This window comes from Episyrphus balteatus, chromosome 3, assembly GCF_945859705.1.
Source record: "Episyrphus balteatus chromosome 3, idEpiBalt1.1, whole genome shotgun sequence".
Taxonomy (NCBI): Eukaryota; Metazoa; Arthropoda; class Insecta; order Diptera; family Syrphidae; genus Episyrphus; species Episyrphus balteatus.
In genome coordinates, this window is record NC_079136.1 from 72,059,582 (window position 1) to 72,079,328 (window position 19,747).

At 29.6% G+C, this 19,747-nt stretch overlaps 1 protein-coding gene across 2 annotated transcripts in view; it reads left to right on the forward strand.

Annotated features, from left to right (window-relative positions):
• LOC129915307 (immunoglobulin superfamily member 10) overlaps nucleotides 1-1,892 on the forward strand; it is a 454,480-nt gene extending 452,588 nt beyond the window's left edge. For both annotated transcript variants that reach the window (XM_055994794.1, XM_055994795.1), the window contains one exon: nucleotides 1,448-1,892. In XM_055994794.1, the coding sequence (XP_055850769.1) occupies nucleotides 1,448-1,587 (140 nt within the window). In that variant the 3' untranslated portion in view covers nucleotides 1,588-1,892. The remainder of the gene's footprint in view (nucleotides 1-1,447) is intronic.
• The last annotated feature ends 17,855 nt before the right edge of the window (nucleotides 1,893-19,747 follow it).

Sequence of the window (19,747 nt, forward strand, 5' to 3'; positions counted from 1 at the left end):
TTCAACCAATTTTAGGGAAGGTGTTGGTTGATTTTTTTAATTTTATGGCTAAGGGTATATTTTTCTTTTTATTCAAAATTCTTGTTTCTATATGTTGTTTTTACCGACAAAATCTAGTTCCCTTCAAATTGTTGGCTTTTAAATTTTCGCTGGTTTATCAGGATAGACTTGATATTTGGATGAATATTATCCAAAAGAGTAAATGTGGTCTCGAATTGATCCACATTATAGCGTTTAAGCTCCTCACAAGGACGCTTTTGGGCACCGCAAAACTTGACGAAGTGCTCTATGAGTTTAGCGAAGAGAGCGCGAATTTTTGAGATAAACTGCTACGATTTGTGAACTGTGTTTTGGTGTAAGCGGTTATCCAAAGTAGACTGAAAAAGTCATACCTACACACTCCAAAAGGTATGACAGCTAGCTTCACTCTAAATAAAACACCCTTTACATTTTGCTTTTCAAATAATATCAATTTTTTTAACATCAAATATCTTGTAATGTACATGTTTTGTATCTTATTTTAAGTATACCGAAATACATACATTATGTAGATTAGTTCTGCTTAACCTCTTAGTAAACATGGGGGACTTAACAGGCCCAATATATCTTTTAAGAACCTTTCAACAACCTGACAATGAGAATGGGCTTACTTCACCTGCTGTTTTTGAAAAATTTTCAAAACTTAAAATAGAAAAAAAGACAACCAAAAATTAATTTATTTTGAAAGGACAATGCCCAAAAAACAACCCATCATCTATACAAATAAGACCTATATGGCTTGAAAGAACATCAATAGTAGATAAAAAATATGAAAAAAAAGTTTTGGCTGAAAAAAAAAACACTTTATTGTTTGAAAATAAGAATCGTCATAGCAAGTTCCGGGAATGGTTTTTTGAAAGAAAAATTTTATATTTGTTATCTCCTATTGATGCCCTTCCAAGAAATAATAGGTTCATTCTTATCGATGCTGGGTTTTTTCTCCATATATTTTTGAGCAATCTCCTTTAATTTTGGTTTTATTTCACATAATTTCAAGAACCTGAAATGAGAATAATGAGAATTTTAAAAAGTTTGGACGGTTCTTTTTCGCTTTTTTTGGAAATAAAGTGAAAAAAAAAATACAAAACAATTGGTTTTTCTTTGTTATTGATTAAAGCGAAACATTTTGTAATAATCCTTTTTTCAGAAAAACATTAACCCTGCAAAATGGTAAATTTTGTTCATTATCCCATTATTTTAACAATATGATGGGACCATTATAGGTATACCCTTATCATTATATACTTTTCGTACACGTAAAATATATTTGTAATCCAAACATAAATAATAAACATTTTTTTGAAAATAAGAAAAATGATTTAATATTCATAAGTTCAATAAAAATTTGATACCTTGAAAACAAAATTGCTTCAGTGTATACTAATTTTTGTTTTTAATTTAATTTCAGATAATGAAATGCGTGACTTGAGTGTGACATTCTATGGTGGATCCGGTCAAATAAAACACACCACCATAACATTTACAAATTTAAGTATTCTTTGTATAACAAGTATTTTGGTCATGATAATACCCAGAGTTTTTACTTAAATTAAATAATAAAACAAAACTATATAGAAAAAGAAAAATGTTAAAAATGAAAACAAACAGAACACAAAAAATACAATCTAAAAATATAAATTAAAACAAAAAAAGAAATATATATATAATTGCATCCGTCATAATTTCATAGCAAATAACTAGATATATAAAATAAACAAACAAACAAAAATAAAACAAAACAAAAGACGAATCAACTCATCGCCATTTTTAATATAAATCATATAAGAAAAATTTTAAAAATCATTTTCACCGAATATCTATATACAAAATAAATAACAAAAAAAAAAAAAAAATACAGACTCACCTTAAAAAAAGAAAATTTATTTAAAAAAGATTCTTTTATTTTTTCTCCTTAATTTTTACAACAAACCGACAATGTACATAAAAATCAAAAAAACAAATGAAACAGAAACCTACAAAAATAAATATTATAACTAAACAGAAATATTTAAAAATAGACAATTTGTTTTATATAAATATAAATAAGATAAATATTAAAAATAATAAAGATACATTTTTAGATAAAAAAAAAAAAACATTAATATAACTTTTGATATTACTATAGATTAAGACCATAAAATAAAATATATTATTATTATACGTATATAAAATTAGTTCATTATTTCAAATAAATTATAGGGATACAAATATGTTTTTTTTTTTAATAAATAAATGGGTAATAACAGAGGAAATTTGTTTTTAATTGCGTATAAATCTATAAACAAATACAAAATATTACAAATTTTTGCGATTATTTACAAGAATAATAAACTATTAATTGCATTGTTGCAATGCAACAATATGAACTCAAGTAGCACACTGGTGTATAAATCAGTGTAAATTCATTAATTTTGGTGTAAAATTGAGGAAATTGAAAAAATATGGTGTATTTCTCAAAATTATTGGTATAAAAATTATACCACTGTCTTTTCTGTAAAAAATTTCAACATTTTTTAAAGATTCCGTGCAAAAAATACACCGATATTCAGTTGTTTTTATAATATACCACTAATGGTGCATAAAATTAATCGATTTTGAAATCAAACAAAACGGTATATTTTGTACACTCTCTTTGGTGTAGGAAGTACACCCTGTGGACATAAAATTCACCAGAATGCATAAGTGGGAGACGACATATTTTTCAATGGCCGCCATTAAAAAAAAGAAGACAGCGATTAAATATTTTACTATAATAGTATATTTATTGACCTAATTATCCCGAATTCTTGGTTTTTTCGCTTCGGTATATTATATTATAAAAGAACTCTTCTAAAAAAATGTAAAAGCAACAAAAAAAAATTATAATTTTTGAAAAACTGATTTTTAAAATCGAAAAAAAATCATTAATTCACTGACATTTTTGAGGCGCTCGATTTTTAGAGGGGGTAGTATCTAAAATTAGTAGACAGAATGTGTTTCGTTTTAAAACTAGGCAAACAAATTCATATTTAACCATTAGTTTCTTATAGCAATATTATGAAAGTGAATAAAAATTCATTTTTTCATAAGAAATGGTGTGAATTAAAATTCATCAAACTGTTTGAGGTAAAAAATAAACTTTGGCTCAAATTTTAAATCAGAATAATTTAAATGGTGTATTTTATCCATAGATTTATTGTGTATTTTTCAATTTCAAAGGGATAATTTTCACCAAAAACCAGATCATTTAATATACCACAAGCGCCATTTATACACCAAAATCGGTATATTTTTTAAACCACCGGAGTTTATTATATACGAGAAAATGGTGTATTTTTTATATTGAAAATGTATATCACGAAAGTGCAAAAAATACACCAAATATTTTGGTGTATTTTAGACTTTTGTGCTACTTGAGAAAGGATCAAAGGTATTGTGAATAATGTAATTTTAATTTCATTTCAGCCAGAATGCTTGGAACAAAGCCTGTATAGTTAAAATTTAGTAACATAAAATTTCAAACACTGAAACGTTTATTGAAAATAACTTACATTTATTGCAAAGAGATTCAACAGTTTTTCGTGCACACACTGACCATTAAATACAAAGTAAAAACAAAAATGTTAAACATCCGATTTTAAATTATCTATTAACCAACCTGTAACAAATTTTAATACTTTGTCTTGAAGAAAATTAAATAAATATAGCAAATAGAAAAAGTATATAATTTTATTAAAAAAAGAAGATAAATATACTTACTTTACATCATGGTCAAAATAAAATACCTTTTTTTGTTTAATCACCGCCCTTAATTATATAATAATTTTTTTCTTAATTAATAAATTCCTATAACAAATGTGATTTATAGATTTTTAATCGGCCATGTTTTTAAATTTTCGTTTGCATTTAATTAGATTTATATTTACAATTTAATGAAACCACCACCAAGAAAATTAAATTAAAAAACCAAAAAACAAATTGTCTAATTAGAACTAAAAATACTAAAAGCATATATAATTATATCTACAATATATAAAATATTATTAGAAAAAAAAAAGCAAAACAATATGTCAGTTAAAAAGAAAACAAAAAATATAAAATTTAATCGAAAAAAGTAAAAATTATACTTCTAAAGTAAAAAACAAAATATAATAATTATTGTTTTCCATTATTTATTCAATGATTACACTGTTAGAAAATCGAAAAAAAAAAATAAATAATAATGATTCTTGAACACAATGAAGAAGAAATACCAAAACAAAAACAAAAAAAATGGGTACTTTTTTGATGAAAATTATAAACTGAAAACTAAAATAAATGTATAAACAAATTAAAAAAAAAAAAAAAATAATATTAAAATAAGTATCATTAGTATAAAATTAAAACCATACATTTTAAGCAAAATATAAAAAGAATAATAATAAAACAAAAAATCTAATAAAAAGAACAAATAATGTGTATATGAATATTATAATATATATGTAATTTCAATTTTATTTTGCTATTACATTTGATTATTTTGTAAAATTTTTCAAATTTAAATAAAGTCGATATTATGAAAATATATATATTTTTGCATTTTTTATACCATAAGAAATTTCATTAACATAACAAATGATTTCTTTAAAAAAAAAATGGATTCTTATACAGGGCTATTTAACGAAAACAATTCGAATGTAAGAATGTGTCAAGTGGAGAAACTCGTAGATATGTTGTAGGTCTCCGGTCAACAGTCATTGGAAGAACAACGAAAACCCTTTAAAAGTTGTTATACAATAACCAAATTTGGCGTAAAGACTTTAATAATCAAAATCCATTGCAAAAAAAAAAATAAAAAATAGATTTTTTTAGAGGAGCTAAACTTTTAAATATGCACTAAAAGTCATCGTTGTGTCATTGTATTAACTCTGACGACAAGAAGATGAACATTTTGGTCAATTATTGGGTGCACACAGAGAAAAATAGACCACATAAAATAGAACAAAAACAATAAGATTTCTCTATGGTTTTCATCCAAGAAGGAAACCTTATTAAAACAATTGGGTTTTCCTTATTGTTTTAAAATCTGCAAAAAAAATAAAAAAAACGATGACCAGACTGGGAATCGAACTGGAGACTTCAAATCATTAGTCGCCCACCTTACCACCTGAACCAACCTGCCATGAAAATAATGATCGCGATTTTTGTTCTAGTGCTAAGTTGCAAAAAAAATCAACTTTTCAGTCAAATTTTAATAAGATTTTCTTTATAAAAATAATAAGAAATCTCCTTAAAAAAACCTTATTAATCGTTGATTTTAATAAGATTTCCTTATGAAATGTATGGACGGTAAAACAATATGGCAATCTGTTAGTTTTTAGCAGGTCATATTTTTCTCTGTGCAAGCTTTCATTTAATTTTAATTCAGGTGTGTTAATATCCAGGCCAAAGTAGTATTTTTCACATTATTTGCACGTTTTTCACGTTCACTGTGACGTATACGTGCTATTTTTATTCGCTTGTTTTACTTGCAAGTTTAAGATTCTTTAAAAAAAATCGAACCTAAGAAAACAATCAGACATGACATTACGATGATAGAGAATGTTAAATAAGTGGGCATCACAATAATTCTGTCTGTCTGTAACTACATTCTACATACATATCTTGATGTATAGCCTAATCTACTGGAGCGACTTTCTTCAAACTTTGTAGTTATGTGTTTGAGTACTTATAAATTTCACTAGAGGCAAAATTGAATTTTTTTTTTAGGACCAAAAATTACGGTGCTTGCCATAGACAAAATTGAAAAAGGTTGAATTTGATAAAAAAAAATCGATGTTCTGTAAGTTGCTACTTTTGGTATAGAAAAATTATTTTTCTTAAATTCTGACTTTCTCGTACATCATTTAATCGATTTCAACGAAAAATTTTGTAAAAAAACGTTTTATTAGCTTTACCTAATTTAAAAACTAAGAAAATTTTTCCAAAAATGACGTTATGGATTTTTGAAAAATATTTCAATTTTTTTTTTGAAAAATCAATTATTTAAAATTTTGTTTGAATATGTATAGAAAAATAATTTCTTCAAAATAACATACCAAATTATTTTTTTTTTAATTTTTTGAAAATTTTTATACCTGTACCAAAAATGTATATAAAATCAACTTTTTTTACATTTCATATTAAATTAATGATAAATTAAATTAAAAATATTCTTTTAAGAAATGTATAAAAAGCTTCAAAAATCTCAGTTTCAAAAGCATTTTATTTAAATTGCATATTGACAGTTGTTGATCAAGTCAAATAAAATGCACGACTGGGTCGCACGAACTTGCTCTTGTAGGTCAAAGTTCCTTTATATAAGTTAACTTTTATTATTATACAAACCACCTATTTCAAAAGTGAGAGCCTTTAGATAAGCTTTCGAAAAAGATTGGTTCACCATATTGGTGATATGGCTAATATTGACCGTTAAAAAAATTCAATTTCCCCTCTAGGGAACCACCGAAAACTATTAAGTTTGAACCAAAATATCCTTACAGGTTTTGGCCTGATTTGGAATATTGCAAAAAGAAGAGAAGAATACGTTGAGTGTTTTCACAATTTTTTTTTTTTAAACGTTATTATAAAAAACCATAATTTGTTAAAAATGGTGTAACCAAACACATCTTAACTGCTTAACGTAATGCTTTAAATATGTAGATAAGGGTGCTTTTTCTTAAAGCAACCATCGATTTTTGTCGCTCCCATTTCCAAATTCGGTTGAATATGCCCAAAAAAATTCCCTAAAATTTTGAGGCACACGCCATTTGAGTTTTAAGATTTTCCCATACAAAATACACGTAAGTTTTTGTGATTTTTTTTTAATTCATACAACTCAGCTGATTTTTATGCTATCTCAATGATTCAAATAGCATATTTTTAATAAATATGATTTAAAATCATGAAAATATAAAAAATATAAAAACCAGCATAAAAGTGTTCATATATGCGTTTCGCCCCGATGTAATGGTTGGGCTCATCATATTTATTAAAAATAAACGGTGTTCAGGAAAAAACAATTCGACTGTTAACAGTCAAATATTTCTTCAGTGCCATAGCAAGGAAATAAAAATAGCTACAATTTATCTTCTTTGAAGACTTGTAGCAACTATATAATTCGCAGTTGCTCTATGCAGCTCGGATTATATGGAGTCTCGATTTATTCGGGAAAATATGCGTCAAAACAAGGTGTAATGGTCATCTTCTGATGAGCCCAACCATTACATCGGGGCGAAACGCATATATGAACACTTTTATGCTGGTTTTTATATTTTTTATATTTTCATGATTTTAAATCATATTTATTAAAAATAAACGGTGTTCAGGAAAAAACAATTCGACTGTTAACAGTCAAATAGCATAGTTCAGAATCGGTCTATAAAAGTGTCATGGGTTACTTTACTGTAACTTTCACCTAGTGAGACAGGGCAAGTCATGAAACCCATTTTTTTCACGATTTTTTTTTTTTTTTTCTTTTTCGGTCTTTTGTCGGTGTTATTTCAGAAATGGGTAATCCTACAACAAAAGTTCATATGACAAAGTTGTAGGACATTAAATTTCCTACAAAAAAGTTCTTAGAATTGAATCTCTTATATTTTCACTTTCATTTTTTGAATAGTGGTGGTCAATTTGCGTGGAATTATCCCAAAGCAATTTTCCATTAAATGAAATAAGTGCGACGAAGTTCTGCAATTTATTTTATTTTGTCAAAATTATTTCGTCAATTTCTGTTTTAGATTTTGCGAGTTTTGTATAAAGTTTTCCTTTTAAAATATATTTTCATGTGTATACCTACCTAACTTCTAGTGGTTTACACCTATATCTTTATTAATTTGAATCAACTTCTTCTGGGCCTTCTATTAATAAAAAGTTATCATTTTACTAAGAAAACCAATTACCGGTTTATTTAATGAATATGTTACCACTACAAACTGTTTTAGTAATAATTGTAAACTAGCTTATCCACCCTCAAAAAAAAAAAAAAAAAAAACTTGTCAGGCAATTTTTTTTTTACAATTTTTCTTATCTAAACAGTTAAATCATATTTATGGTCAACATTTTCTTTTTAATTTTAGTCATTGCACTTTATTTATTACCTTATTAGGTTGCATTTCGCATGCACGATTCTTTGTTGACATAGCACGCGAAACGTACACAAACGATTAACCCTTTAAATTGCCAATGCGATTAAGGTCCTGTCACGCAATTCTAGTTTCATTTACCTTCACGAACAAGTACGTCAGCATTAATGTTCCACTTACTTTGTTCCCATCAGTGAGTCCAAAAACGTACACCAGCTACATAGCTGTAAACTGCACTGTAAAATGAACATTTATATTAAATAGCTTATTACTATAGGGAACAAAAAACATATAAACAATACATAGTAGGAGGTTGGACTCATTAAGCATGTTTTATACTTTTGCCCTTTGTTGTATGGTTCTGTCATCTAATGCTAAGATAAGGACAAAAAAAAAAAAAAACAACCTTCGGCAACATGTGTTTGATACGCATCTTGCAATCAGTAATAGAAAAACAAAATATGAATATAAATAATAGTTTACATTTTGCGAGTTCGTAATTATAAAGCGAGAATTTAATCGATGATACTAAAACTATTAAAAAAAAGGTATCGCACGCACAACATTAATTTGTTGCAACAAATTTGTGCCCTCTGGAGGAGATGTCCTTCGAAAAGGATACTAATGTGGTTAAAATATTCACGTTTTAAGAAAATCACCATTTGGAAACTTAAAATGCATTTTCCGGCTTAATTCAGCCAAAAGGACGACAAAACTACCTGTTTTGGGGCTTGTGAAACAATAAGATACAAGGCTGAATTATTTGCAATCGAAATATTTTTTTTTTCATTCGGCAGCAATTTTCTTAGGATCAAAATAAAAAATAACAAATCTATTTTTTTTAAGATTTTCGAAAATTATCCAAGGGGTACCCCTTGTCTAAAAAAAAGGAATTTTCAAAAATTTTCTCCAAATCCATCAAATGAGACATCAAAAGAAAAGAATTTTTAGAATCTATTCATAGAAGAAAACCAAAAATGTTTAGGAGTTCGGGCTGCTGAATTACAGTTGCCTAAGTTCAGCTGCTTGGACCCCGTAGCAAGACTAAATTTTGACCGCTTTGCTCTTTACTTTTTTTTTTAAGAAAATGTAAGTTTCTATTTTTTGTTTACTTTTATTTACCTTATTTAACATTTTGTAGCTTCTATCGGTCAGTTTTTACTTCCATTTGAAGTTTAATAAGTGCACTTCTGGTTCGTTGTATCAATGGAGAAATTTTTAAAAATGACATTCTTGAGCAGTTTTTTCACCTGATTGTAACTCTGAGCCACTTTTTACTTGCGATATAGGTACTATATATCAAGTTATGCATTCGTACAAAAAAAAAGTTGAGATAACATTTTTCCATGACATTACGATGGTACCCAATGCCAAAAAAGTGGGTCCCAGAAGTCCGTCTGTCTGTCTGTCTGTCTGTCTGTCTGTCTGTCTGTCTGTCTGTCTGTCTGTCTGTCTGTATAAGGAGCTACAGCCTAAACGGATGGACCGATTAATGTCAAACTTGGTATGTAGCGTTATTTGGCGACTCTCGAGAGGGGTTTTTGGAATTAATTTTTTTGGACCAAAAATAACGGTACTTGTCATATACCGATTTAAGTAAAATTGAAATATCTCGAAAACGGCTCTAACGATTTTGTTTAAAAAATTCAAATGTTAGTTTTAAGCTAAGGTTTATCTTTCAATGAAAAAATTTTTTTTTGAAAATCATTATTAACGGTACCTGCCATAGAACGGTTTTTTCAAATCTGATTATCTCTGAAACTGCTTATTCGATTTCAACGAAACTTTTTGTGAAGAAGCATTTATATAATTTAAAAAAATAATTTTTGGATTTAAAAAAAAAATTTTAAATTTTTTTTTGAAAAATCAAATTTTCGAAAACGGGACATTGAATTTTTTTAAAATTTTGTTTTTAGATGTTGATTAGTGATTTCTACAAAATGGCATACCAATTTTATTTTAAAATTTTTTTTCCAAAAAATTATTTATAAAAAAATAGTTTTTTTTAAAAACGGCTCTAACGATTTTGAAAATTTTTTTCTAAAAATACATGTTAATATATCAATCAAAACTGCATACTTGTTTTGGAGGGCAATTTAATTTTAGATTTTATTTCATTTTTTTAAAAAACGAATTTTATTTTTTTTTTTCCAAATTTCTATATAAAAAGTCTTAAAAATGTAAGCAACTTTAACTCTAAGAGCAAGTTCGTGCGACCCAGTCGTGCATTTTATTTTTTACAAAATCTTGATTATTTATTATAAAAAAGTGTTCGACTGACAATTAAAAATTTTAAAAACGATAATTTTTTCAACATTTCTCCATTCACTTTAACAAACTGAAATTGCATTTTTTTAATTTAAAACTGGAATACAAAATTACGAATTACGAGTTATTCAGATATTTTTCGGTTATTCTCTGAAAAGAAAGATGACATAAATAACATTAATTGACAGTCCTATATTGGAGCCCCTGTTAAGAAACACCCTCACATGATCACCTGCACATCTTGCAGTGGTTTTAAAATTGAGGAATATTAAGTTTTTTATAAGTTTTTTGACCGCCCAAAACATATATTTTTTAGGTAAAAATTAGGAACATGAGTAAACATTTGATCTTTTTGCTTCGTTATTTTCCTCACTTAATCTCCCCTGGGGCTCTGTCATCTATTGGCAGCCCCGGGGCACTGAAAAGAGTATCATTCATTACGGAAAGTGTTGCCGTTGTTTCTTAATAATTGTTTTTTATTTTAAATACATATTTTGTTTTAAGAAAACTGCCCCTTCTTCCAAAATGAAGAAAAGATAGACCCCCCCCCCCCTCTCATAATAAAAAATCATTCTGTTAGACTCCTCTATAAGAAAACTGATATCAATTCTCGGTTCTTAACCCTCTGTAGGCACACCTCTTTTTTGTGACGTGATGGGTACACGGGTGCGAATTTGGTTTATACTTTTTCATGTCGCTAGAACTTTTTTCGGTCTCAATATTTTATAGAGAATCATATATGAAATTGATGTAGAATTTTCCGAGGAATTCGAATATTGTATTGACAATTCGAAAAAAATATATTTTCACCCTTCTAAAGAGACTTTTTTGTGACAACTTTTTTGAAAAATCGTAGGTAATTATTTTATTTATGTTCTGCCAAATTCGCACCCGTGTGCCGACAGAGGGTAAAGTTATCGTACTTTTCCCTTAAATGTTTTTTTTTTTACTTGAGTAAAACTAAAAATATGAAAAAAAGATAAATTCAAATGGTCATACTTCAGTCAATTTTCTATGAAAGAATTTAATAGGCCGAGGATTTTGAAGGAAATTTAATCTTATTTTTTTTATTACCGCAATGTTTTTGTATATCTCAGCTAAAAAAAAAATATACATACAACCAAAAAAGCAAAAAAAACTAAAAAAATCAATTTTTTTGATTTCTTTTATGTTTGCTTCGACTTTTATGGAATGGACATTTTTTTTCCAATTTGGCTTTGTTTACGAGATCTATTGAAAATAGCAAAAAGGGTGCTTTTGCACCCCTATCTTCAATTTCCATTCCCTAATTTAATAGCACTACTCGGCATTATCTTCTTTATAAACCCACTAAACGATTCCTGCAATATAAACCCATGAACGTCTTAGTTCCTTATTACCATGTTTTTTCGACATAATCAATAGCCTGTAAAGGGCTGTGAGGTAAGTTTTTATTCAATTTTTATTTATCTACCTACATATTTTAAAATGTTAAATAATTCATTTTATTTTCGAAAGTTTAAAAATTTGTTAACAAAAATTTAAGTTTAACTTTTAGAAAGTTGAAACAGTGTAAATTGTTTATCTAAAGTTTCAACAGATTTTATAACCCCTGATGAAGCCGAGAAATTACGACAAATCGTAGAAAAAAAGTATGAAATAAAGTTTATTAAGTGACCATAAAAAGCCCGATTTAACATAAACAAATATGGAAAAGATTGTTTTTCTCTTAAACGGCTCTGAAGATTTTGTTTAAAAAAAAAACACATGGTGTTTTATAAAAAAAAGTCTCCTTTTGAACATGAAAAAATATTTTTTAAACCGTTTATAGAACCGTTTGTCATTATTTCTGATTTGCTCGTAATTGACTTAACCGATTTCAACGAAATTTGTTACTCAAACTTTTATAGTAACTTAGTTTAAAAAAAATATTAATAAGTAATTTTTTGGTTTTTGTTTTTAGTTATTGTATTTTTGGAAAATCATTTTTTTCAAAGCAGTTTGATGAATTTTCTTGAAATTTTGTTTTTGTTTGTGGATTAATAAAATTTCTAAGTATGGCTAGAATTTATGATCATTTTTTTTAATTATTTATCTTGCAAAATATATTTATTGGTTTAGATTCAATTTTTTTATTCAAACATTAAAAATTCTTTGAGACCTTTTATTTTTTCATAATTTTAAATTAATTTTTCTTTAGTGGAATTAGGAATTTCTTTAACCGTTTTTAAATTAAATTAAAAACCTTTAAATTGAAATCTTCTGCAACAAGCTGGACATAAAAAATATACTTACTCTACACACACAACCATTAAAGGTACATAATGCAACAGGGCATTGAATTCAAGGAATTGTAAAGACGTCTCCTAACAAAACTCTACTCCCTCGACTTCTTGAGGGAAAAATCCAAACGAATGAAGTATAAAAAGCTATTAGCTTCTCAGATACATTGACCTTTCTATCATTGCACCATACATAACGCCATAGAGATAACTTAACACTCACTCTCTATTATGTGCCATTCTCATCCTCAGATAATGAAGTGGGGTCTTGAGAAAACCATTTCCACTTGTATTCCATTCAATATAAGAATAGAACATTTTTAATAGATAGATATTCTGTGTGTGTGTCTATGTGTGGGCGTCGTCCTTTTAATATCTCTATATTTCTGCAAACAAGAACATTGTGCAAGGACATTATTTAATATCACTATTGTATAGGTATGTGTTTTAAGGTATAGCAAAAGGTACCTATATATAATGAATCCTTAGAACAGGACTCAATATTTATGTCTTCATTTATAACTCTCATCCTCGAAAGCTATATGGTATAGAAGAAAGATTTATCCCTACTTCTACGAACGAATACTGGACAACAATAGTCCAATGTCCTCCTTTCATGATGGTTATCCAACAAATAATAATAATGAGTATGGATATGGGGGGGATACAAAAGAGGTACAAGGAATGACGTATCATCGGTTATAGAAAATCCGCATATTTCAATAGAACTCTCGTTTATTATTTTTCAATATTAATCCATCTGAATGGCAAAGCTGAAAGCCATTCCATTTTATTATCCTGACCACAATTAGTACGCAACCATAGTCCTGGAGTCCGTTTAGTTCACATAAAGTCGTATATTTTCCTGGCAATTTGAGAGGATCAAAGAAAATTATATATCCATTCGATGCTCTCCCTTAAGTCCTTTTAATAATTTTTTTTTTATTTTACCTACCTTTTTTTAGCTCAATTCAGCTGGGACGAGGATGTGCGGGGGGACGGAATGGATTGGATATGAAAATGGGAGGTATTCGCATAGCGACTCATTTTCAGTAGAGAGTTTATAATAAATAGGGTAGAAGTGGCACTTTTTGAAAGTGCGGACAATTTAAACCATCACATTAGTAGGAATTATTTTGTGGAATTTAGTAATAAGGTCCTGTAGGGTAAGTTTAGCATTTTTTGAAATTTGTATATAGCAGTTTCTAAGTTTAAATCAACAAGTCAATTAGAAAACCTTGAAGTGGTACACTTCTCATGATTTCGTTTAAATCCACACGAAAAAAAATAATGTCTGGGTTAATTTTACCTCTGGTAAATTCAACTATAATATAGTTAAATATACCAGATATTTGTTAAATATACCAGAAATTAGGTATGTTAAAAAATAACTCAGGTTATTCCTACGTTATTTTTTCTTTCTGTACTCATGAGTTGTATATCACCTCCAAAAAAAAACTAGGCTTATACAATGTATACAAAAAATATAAAATTACAAATTAAAGTAAAATATTTCTTCCAAAGTTTTTTCGTTTGAAACAAAAAAAAAAAAAAAAAAACAAAAAAGTCAAATGATGCCATTTCTACCCTAAGAATTATTCTACGGTATTTTTCAGTCACTGCAACCAATGAGTGTGGATTAATTTTGCGTAAAACAGAAAAATAAAATAAAAATATAAAATAACGTTTTGTTATATAGTACATTTGTACAGTATATAACAAAAAAAAAAAAAAAAAAACACAGAAAAACACAACAAAACAATAATATTATACACAAAGAATGGAGAGAGCAATAGGGAATTACACTAATCGGAGAGAGAATTCAATGCCGTAATTGTCGCCCTAAGTCCTCCAAAGGACAATTAGGAAAATAGACTATAATTGGAATTTAGCAATAGGAAAGAGATGTCGTTCGAATAAACTTAAAATGTCCTTGCAATGGACATTCGCCTTGTACTTGCTTCGTACCTCTACATATACTGCACAGGCATTAAGGACACAAGACTTGATCTACTTGTAGGTGTATAGAACTATATAGGTATAATTTGTAAAATTAATTAAAGGTTTTTGCTATATAGAGAAAGACGATATGAAAGAAAATAGTCTTAGGACACACATCAGACAGGAGATTCTATAGGGTTGCAAACAATATACTTAAGGGGACAATCTTGAAGTCTTGGGATTTTTTATTCTAACGTATGAACATACTTGTACATATAATTTTTCAATTGCATGTTTTAACTGCTGATGAACTTTTTAAATAGCCTTTGGAATGTTGATTCCCAACTTTAAGCATTTAAGTCTTTTTCTTATTCTAGGTTCTGGAATGCCATGTAGTATTAAAATGAGTAGTTCTTGAGTTGGGATTTAAATGACTTAAAGGATTGGTTAAATAACACTGCCCAACACACAGCTACGAGGTTAAGTGTTATTTCCTGACTCTGGTTTATCTTTATTTTTGCATTTTTAGTGCCAGGCAACTGTCCACAGGAGTCTTACTGCAGATAGCTTCTTGACAAAACTTGTTGCAGAATTGCAAACAAAAATTGTCTATTTAATGCCGGATCTGCTCGGAACTGCTGCTGTTTGGATCCCTGACAGAAAGAAATTGAGAGAAAATTGGTAGAAAGAGGCTTCACATGGAAGAAAAGTGGAAGGTTGACAATAGTTTGCATATAACTCACACCTAACAAAGAACCTAAGAGTTCCGTAAAACAGGAAGATCTAAAGACCATTATAAATCAAACCGATGTAGATGTCTAAGTCAGAGGTCAGGAGTTGGGTGTGTTAACAACTATAGACTCCCGAGAATGGAGGAAGATAATTATTCCAGATGGCCACGAGACGTGGACTGTACGTACGTAACGTAGGAGACACCTTCAGGACAGCAGGACACAGAGGCTCTATCTCAGATGTAAAATTCGTGACGGGCACTTAATTTGCAAACATCAAAGTAGCCGAGGATTATGAAGTTAGCGACCACCAGTACCTATATCGCTTAGAGCTGGAGATGGAGTTATTTCTATCTGGAGATGGAGAGAAATTAGCGAGTCCTAAACCATCACCACTTATCACGTAATTCTAGGTGGCAACGTTACCAGGCTTCACTCTGATCTTTTTAAGGGAATAATCGCGGAAGGCATAGGTTTTGTGCTTCAAATAAAAGGACCTGCTAAAAGAAAACTAAAACTAAAGCCACGATGTAACTAATTCGACTCACTTGCGATTCCTTAATGTCCCGAAGGAGAGATTCCAACAAAAAGAGAGATCCTGTTTACTAGTGGAAAGAGGAAAAAGATGCTTACAACGTCGACATGCTAAAACCAGAGGTTGAAGAAGGAGAAACGCTGAACCAATGATGAAGGCCTTAGCAGAGTTTATAACCAAGATATGAGAGCTCAAGAGGGCCATCAATTCGAGCAAGAGAGAGAAATGGGAGAATCTCCGCTGTCGTCTGGATTCCCCATCGAAAAACAGATCTCCGTCCATGCTCTTCACTGCCAAGGAAGGTCTATTGAAACCACGGCTTAGAGTGGCAATGAAAGCGTCGGGCGATCTATCAGAGAGGCAGTTCGGTTTAAGCCTAGACACATAGAAAACTTTAAAAGTATTTTTGACGAGGAAGATGATTCTTACACAAACCGACTGCCAAGCTGATCAAATTGATGGCGAACTCGCGGGGACCAACTTTCAACGAATGCTACTTATGATGACAACACATTCTATCCATCCAGGAGGACGTACTTAAGCAAGAGAAGTACCGTAAACAGATGGTGGTAGTAAAAAGCAGTGTTGCCGCGGAAAAAAAGTCCCAAAAAAAGGGGCCCCAGACAAAAAAGGGCCCAACCATAAAATTTCCTAAGGCCAAACGGTGTAGTCGCTGGAGTGACCCCTATCGAACTTCTAGTGTCAGAAAGGAAGTACTTCCACAAAAAAAGGCAGAAACGGGAAAGGAAGCTGCATCCGAGGAGGCTAAGCAGCTAACGAAACAGAAGTGGCAAGAGCTTTGGAACTCGGAAAACAAAGGGTGTTGTACGGTGAGGTTGATCAGGATTGTGGCTGAGTGGAAGGGCCCGAAACATGGTGAGTTTAACTGAAAGAAGACAATTGGAGAGAAACATCGGCATCATCATTTCAGCGAACAGAACTGGAAGAAGATCTTCACCTACACAAAGCATATTCTCAGAAGAAGGAAAAGAAAGAGCAGTGGCCCTAAGGGGGGTGATCTTCGACACACTTTTAGATGCTTATTCGGTCTTTTGCGGTTACTCAGTCTTAATAAATGCCGCATTCATATATTCGATTCACGGGTTCAGCTTACGAACATTACTGATCAGCTCCGCACTATTTGGGGTCAGGAAAATGCATTAAATATCCAAAATACATTTGTTTAGTTTATAAAAGAATTGTAACCCTGTAAGTGGTTATTTAATAGTGTTTGCATTTTCATATTACAAACTACTGTGAAAGCAATTTCAAAACAAAAAATTCTTTTGGGATTTAGCAAACACGAGTACTTTACTTTTCATAACTTCCAAGCAAACTTGGAATTCTCAAATCAAACAACAAGAGAAATCTGCTTTGTTCATACCAATGTTGAAGATTAATTTCAAAAATTGAACCAAAAAACCGTCGTCCTTCCTGGAAATATTTTTTATAAAAAAAAAAAAAACCTCTCCGTGCAATTTGTAAGAAAAGATATGTTTAAATAGCCAAGGGATAATTTCCTTAGATCGCCAAACCATTAAAAAAATTCAGACTTAAAAATATTAAATAAATTGAATATCCTTCAAAGGACAACACACAGAACTACGGCCAACTAAAAAAAACAATATCTAGGTAAGTTTAGGGTGGTGTATCCTTAACCTCTTAAACCCTCAGTTTTATGCACTTTAGGTTTCGGTTGTTTCCTTTTATCCCCACGGGCCTACACGGGATATATGTCAAGATAAAGAAAGCATCTTGTTTATACACGAATACCAGCTACTTGCTTTAAGCTTGCAAAACAACAAATTAAATTTTTTTTCTCCTCCATCCTCTAGCTCTCGCATCACAAGGTAACTCAAGCTCTTGAAATAAAGTAGGTAAGGTAGGTAGCTCTCTACTACGCGTTGTTCGAGGATGCCTAACCATTTTTTTTTTTTTTTTTTTTTGTTTATCTCCTTTCAAGGACTGTACTAGAGAGGAAGACTTGATGAGCTACTGTGGCTGATGCTGCTGGCTGCTGGGTTCTGCTGCACCATCATAAGGGGTTTGATGATGGTCGTGCATGGCTAACTTTGAATATTATATAGGTACACGTTGGCATATTGGGTTAGAGGGTTGGGTTCTTTTGAATTTATATATTTTAATATAGGTATAACCGCTTAGTAATTTTTTTTGTACTTGTGGGAGAAGTTTCAAACGGGAAAAGTATCTTATGCTTATAAATTATATTGCTTAATTTTAAAAGCAGGTTCTAGACCTACTTAGTGGAGAAGAACTGAAGTTAATGCTAACGACTTACCACAAATTAGAACTTAAATGTGGGTTTATTTTGTTAAAAGCTATGGTTGTTTTTTGTATTCAGTCAGCTTTTCAAATCACCTCAATGAGTTGTCCTGCCAAAGGGAACAATTACGATTAGTTGCACTCAAGTATCGCATAAAAGAAAAACCTAACCAGAACCAGTGTTCCATCACCAACTCTCTCTTATCAAATGGGAACATCCGATTCATAATATGGATAGATATGAAATGTAGAGCAGCTGTTATGTACACCACACTTTTTGCACAAAAGGGGCAGAATATGAAGATACATCTACTTAAAGTTCACAAGTAAAAAAGATTTAAAAAATAGTGAACAAAAATTAAAATTCCTGGTTTTGTCTTATGTGTTTTAAGTTTTATTGACCTGTATCATATGAAAGGTGTTAAGGAGAATAATATTTTTTATACCTAATAACATAAGTTTTATTTTCGTGCTGAAAAGAACCCATAATAATTTTTTAGCCAGATTTTTTTCTGTTGAACCGAAAGGGAAGGTTAATTCTTTGGCACCGGGTACAAAGGTGTTAAGTCAGAAAAGGTAATTTTGAGGAAAATGAAATTGAAGTTTTAATTTTTGTTTGCAAATCAGAATATTATTATTTTGAAAAAGTAATAATGCAGAACTATCATCTATAAGTTCTTTTTTAGAATCTATAAGCTGTTGACCAGAAAATGACCGTTCTTAAAAAAAAATTGTCTTGACTCAACACTTTAGAGCCATAAAGTCAAGAAAAATCTATGTTTACATTGATAACAAAGTTTAATTTATAAAAGAAAGTTTCAATGTGATTAATTGCCAAATGTGAGAATTCTTTTTGAACTAATATAATACTGTAGAAAAATGGCTTTTCGTTTTCTGTCTTCCTCTTGGCTTAACGCCTTTGGATCAATTTTTTTATTTAAAAATTAAAAATTAATGCAAAAACAAAGGAGTTAAGTCAACTTACGCCCTTAGTATCACACAATTTTAAAAATTTTTGACTTAAACTCTTTGTACAGAGACATTTCTAACGGAAGGAGATACGCTTGAGCTATGGCGATAGGACCAAACAAAAGAGAAAGAAAAAAACTGACTAAAGTCCAATAAAAATCCAAAAATCGATTTTTTTGACTTGACCCCTTTGTACCAGTCAGCAAAGAATTATCACCCCAACTTTACCTGAAAAAAAGTAAAATTTTTTTGTTAACAAGTCTTATTTTTGATTTTTTTTTTTTATGAATTGATGAGGTGAGTGTGTGATAGTAGTTTTTGAAAAATTTTCCAGGCTGTTCCCCATTTTTTTCAGAGTGTTAAAAATTTTGCTTGAACATTAAAAAAAAATGGGTGTCTTAAAGCTCAAAACCCGTTTTTTACTTACCTAAAGTTGTTTTTAATAATGTTCCAAATTTTTGTTCAATATTTTGAAAATTAAGAAAATAAAAAAAATGTAGCCCCTCATTTTTCGATTTTTTTTAGTTTTTATATTTTTTTAACTTTTAAAAAGTATTCTTACCATATTGTTTCCAAAAATTGAGGTCATGAATGTCGCTTTCAAACCTTTTTTTCTCAAAACAAAACTTGAAAAAAACT